This window comes from Buceros rhinoceros, unplaced genomic scaffold, assembly GCF_000710305.1.
Source record: "Buceros rhinoceros silvestris isolate BGI_N320 unplaced genomic scaffold, ASM71030v1 scaffold16602, whole genome shotgun sequence".
Classification (NCBI taxonomy): domain Eukaryota; kingdom Metazoa; phylum Chordata; class Aves; order Bucerotiformes; family Bucerotidae; genus Buceros; species Buceros rhinoceros.
This window is the reverse complement of record NW_010400879.1, coordinates 1-4,835: the sequence shown is the minus strand read 5'-3', so window position 1 is coordinate 4,835 and position 4,835 is coordinate 1. Positions and strand designations below refer to the sequence as shown.

General features: G+C 38.2%; 1 protein-coding gene across 1 annotated transcript in view; it reads left to right on the top strand.

The window, feature by feature from the left end:
• The window catches only part of CUBN (cubilin (intrinsic factor-cobalamin receptor)), a gene marked incomplete at both ends in the record, with an annotated part of 99,156 nt that extends 94,547 nt beyond the window's left edge, over nucleotides 1-4,609 (top strand). The window contains 4 exons of the mRNA XM_010132079.1: nucleotides 1-49; nucleotides 1,355-1,529; nucleotides 2,567-2,745; nucleotides 4,400-4,609. Of these exons, the coding sequence (XP_010130381.1) occupies nucleotides 1-49; nucleotides 1,355-1,529; nucleotides 2,567-2,745; nucleotides 4,400-4,609 (613 nt within the window). The remainder of the gene's footprint in view (nucleotides 50-1,354; nucleotides 1,530-2,566; nucleotides 2,746-4,399) is intronic.
• Nucleotides 4,610-4,835: the final 226 nt, after the last annotated feature.

Here is a 4,835-nt window from a genome sequence, read left to right as displayed (position 1 = left end):
AGGAATGAGGGTCAAGGATTCAAACTGAAATACGAGGCTAAGAGTCTAGGTAAGTCTAGAAAATAAACTTAAATTCTGCAACTCAATAGAAATAACTTGGAGTTTGTGCTCTTAAAGGAGGACTTTTACTAGTCCTAACCTTGGTAAAATCAGATGTCTGCAAAAAAGTCCTCTTTCCTTCCTTAGTGCATAACTTCTGATCCTACTTTCAAATTCATCCTTTTTAAAGAGAGCCAGCTCCAGGCAACAGAAGCTGGAGAAATTTAAGTTAAAAAAAATTGAAGGCTAACCAGTTAGCAGGCAAGTAGCATCTACAGTTAGGAAGGGATGTTCAAAATTCGTACAAGAAAGGAAAAAAAACCTGGAAATGAGATTATTTTGAACAGTACAAGTGCTAAATGATGTCAGGAATGATTTAGGCTAGTGTGTTTAGAAAGGTGGTAACATTTCTCACAAGATTTTGTCTCAGCTGAGAAAATAACATTCCTTGCCAGAGCTAATATTTTTGAATGAAAGAAAAAAATGGGGACTCTGGGGAAAATCAAAGACTTGACATTTGCAGTTATTCCCCTGTATTCATGACACATGCCACTTGGGACACCAGGAGACCTCCCGTTAATGTAACTAAACACAACTAAGGTGACCCATCAATCTACTCAATTTTTTAAGTGCTTGTTTTCTGCCTACTTTTCCCTGCTGCTGTAAAGAATCATTCTTAGAATTTCTGTAGGGGATTCATGAAGGGAATGGGTGAAGCTGTACAGTAGTATTTCTATCACTTTATAAAATTTGTCTAAACTGCTCTGTTAAACCAGAATTGCTACAACATAGTGAGGTTTTTTGACAGAAAGGTTCTGGTCAAAGCAAAGATATTTTTATAGGATAAAGGACCTGAACAAATGCTCATGTTTGCTCTGACTGGCATTCCTCACACATTCATTATTGTCTCAAACAGACATTTCAATTTTTGGAAAGCAGAAGCAGGGCATGATTAACAGAAGCATTGATAGGTCGGACTTGTAGTCTTTCTAGTTCTTGGGAACTGGGGTAGAAACAAGGCAAGAAATACGTTTCCTGCTTGGTATAGAAGCAATACAAGGATGAACTAATAGCCATTTAATGCAGGGCCCTAAACAACTAGAACTGAGGAGGGTGAGGTATTCGGGAGCATGGGAACATAGGATTCTACTGCATTAATGTTTTTCCAGAGTAAGCAGTAAAATGCATTTGTTTTTGATGTAACTATATGACACTGAAAGGAAATTGTGTTGGAATATAGTGATAAATCATATTTTTGATGCATCATCCATTTCCTTAATATGTTATTTTTCATTAGTAAATCTTTCTTTCCCAGCTTGTGGAGGGAATATTTATATCAATGACTTCAACCCCAGTGGATATATATCTTCCCCCAACCATCCAAGCAATTATCCCCTGCATGCTGACTGTGTCTGGACCATAACTGCTCCTAATGGACATGCAGTAGAGCTGCAATTTGAAGATCAGTTCTACATTGAACCTTCACCAAAGTATATATCCACATTATTTTCCCCGTGTTTTCTTCAGAGACTCCATTCTGATTCTTCCCCTGATACTTCCTCTAATTCCTCCCAGATCACGCCTCCAGATTTACAATCAAAAATGGTTAGGAAATATTTGAGATCACTGAAGCTATCAGGCCACTGGTACACATTCCTAGGACTTTGCAGTACATGACAGAAATTAATATAACAGACAGAGGGGAAACATCCATGGCAGAAAGGTGCTTTCTGTAAAATCTGTACCCCCTAGTTCTTTAATATTCAGATTTTCAGTCATTTTGACTCTCAGGTGCTTTGAAATCCAATAGATTACCACCTCAACAATTGTCTCCTTCCTCCATTGCCTGTCTGCTCATTTGCAATGGGTCTACATGTTTTGCACCTCCTGCATGAAGCATAAAACAAGGCCTCATTTCCAACTGATCACTGATTTGGAGCTGGACGTGTGAGACCATGTCCAGAAAAAATGGTGCAAGATGCAGAATCCCAAAGATGTCCTTTCTCTCTGGCTTCCCAGGACACTGCACCATTCTGAAGGCAAATCCGTTAATTCAGATATTCTGACTTTTCCTGTGCTCACCTAAGTAAGCTCCCAGATTTGAATTTTTAGTCCCTTCATCTGTGTTATATCTCTTTCTAAATTCAACAGTCATCAACGAGATTTGATAGGGAATATCTTCTGAATCTAAATGCTGCCAAAAAAACACCCCAAATGTTAAACATGGTCACAACTACTTTATCAGTGCTGTTAACAACCCCTTCTCAGGACTTGCTTCTGTCAGATCTGATCTGATCAGAAACTGGGCTTGAGATGAATCCTTCTCAATGTTTCTAGCACTTCTTTTGATTTAAATATTACATAACTATCATTGATTATGAACTTCTTGTTGATTCTGTCCTGGTCACTCTGCATGGAAACTGGTCTAATTCACTACAGCTTCCTGGCTTTACGGACAATGAAATGACTTAAATTATTTCAAACCATTACTGCTATACATTGAACTGAAAATTCTCTCCCTTCCTAGCTGCACTTCCAGTTACCTAGAGCTACGCAATGGCGCTGACTCCACTGCCCCCATCATTGCCAAGCTGTGTGGAGGTTTGATGCCAGGCTCGCAGAGATCCTCAGGAACTGTCATGTACCTGAGGTTCAGGTCTGACAACAGTGCCACCCATGTGGGATTCAATGCTAAATACTCCATTGGTAATGTTTGCATTTTTCAGTTTCTCTGATTTTAGAGGTTAACTTGGTCTCAAGTATGAAGTTTTTATAATAGGGCTTAAATCATGCCTATGAGGTGGACTGACAGGTATGTGCCTATTTCAGTTAGTGTTAGAGCTAAGGCAACAGAATCATCATATGAGTTGACATCAGCTTGTTCTGCACCTAGCAAGAGGTGAAAATTATGGAAATAGGAATAGGAAAGTGCTCACAGATCTGCAGCAGTGGAAAAAAAAATTGGATAACCTCTTGTCAAAGACAGTTATCAAAAGGGCAGTAGAAAAAAGTCAACGTGAATAAAGTCATGTAACATGATTTGATTTTCAGCATGCAAAATTAGTGTAACTTTTATAAGCAGGATCCTGAAGGGGAATGAAAAGATCAGCTGAAAGTTGGCAAGAGAAGAACAAATTAGAAGCTTCTCTACGGAAGTGTAAATCAATAAGAATGCTGCTAGACAAACAAGCAGCACAACAATGAACTGAAAAAGTAATGAACAATCAGACCCATTATTTGCCAGCTGGGAAAATAAATACTTTAAAATTATTTGCTTTCAAGCTGCAAATCCAGGAGCAGAAAAAATAGTCTTCAATCAGATTCAGAAATATACTACTTTTTTTGTTTTGATAATGTTAATAATCTTCAAAGAATAGCAGCTATTATGTTAGTATCACTCATAGAGAAAAGTCCAGGACTGTTAATTTCTCAAAGGCAAAGTCATGGACCATATTGCTTTGCACAGAATTTTGCTGATCGCATTAGGTCTCAAACATATAAACCAATATAGCATGCTATTATATTTCTAAAGGTGAAAACTGAAGCAACTTGCAAGAAAACACTGTTAGTATACAAAGCCACAATTTATATTTATCTATTACAGATTTATAGTATCTCAGCTGTATGCAAGCCATCCTAAAACAAAGCACTAATCACTCAGAAGAGCAGGCACTATGAGCAGAACTGTTACTGCCACAAAAAAATTGTAACTAGTAGACACACAGAAAGCAGTGTAAAATCCAATAAATTCCACCTAGAAACATTATTTACAGCAAGCCTTAGTATTATGAACTTATGTTTACCGGTACCACTGAGAAATGAGTTTTCAGAGAGAGAAAATGAAGAATAAATATCTGTTTCCCAAACTGTGCAGTGATCTCTTTACCAGGGCATCACATGGAGTGGAATGTGAACAGGAAGGGACTGCAGGAAAGAGGAGTCTGAACCAAAGCTGGTCCAAACCAGCAACTGAATTTCATCAGTCAAAAAAAATTGAAATCCACATTTAGCAAATTTAATTTCTTCATAATTTTCAAATACAGCTTTCTAAGATTTTCTAGTAAATATAGACACGGGTAGAGATAAGCAAATCTCTTGAAATCTGTGAGTTTATTCAAATTAATAAGAGATGACAGAGAAAGAGATGCTTGCAACAGAAGGGTATGTGTGGAAAAAAACACAACAAACTAGGACTGGTTGAATTAGGAGTACGTGGAAGATTTTTTAACTTGAAGGCAATTCCTGTTTTATTACTACAGTTACAGAATAAGTTGACTGTGCCTTAGCTTTAAGTCTTGTTCAGGAGACAGGTCATCTCTCAGGTCCTTCAGTCAACCAAGCAATGTTTTTCCTTTTGCAGCATCCTGTGGCGGGACAGTGATAGGACAAACTGGCGTCATTGAAAGCACGGGGTACCCTGAGCTTCATTACCAAGACAACCTGCTGTGTGAATGGTTTCTGCAAGGTCCCAGAGGCCACTATCTTACCATCAGACTAGAAGGCCTAGATATTCAAAGCTCCTCCGAGTGCACAAATGACTTTCTGGAGATCCGAGAATACAACGCTTCTGGTCTGAGAATTTTTTGAGTGGTTGTCTTCCCTTCCCTCATACTACTACAAAACCTCACGAGAGATTCTTGAAAGCATTTCCCTTTGGGTAAAAAGTTAGCCTTTTCAGTGTACAGTATTTGCTTCTGTCTGCCTTGCTTGAAGCAAAGTAAGGTGAACAAAACCTTTCTATTTCAGCAATAACTTGATTTTAGTAGTTTATCATAGAATCATCTGGTTGGAAGAGA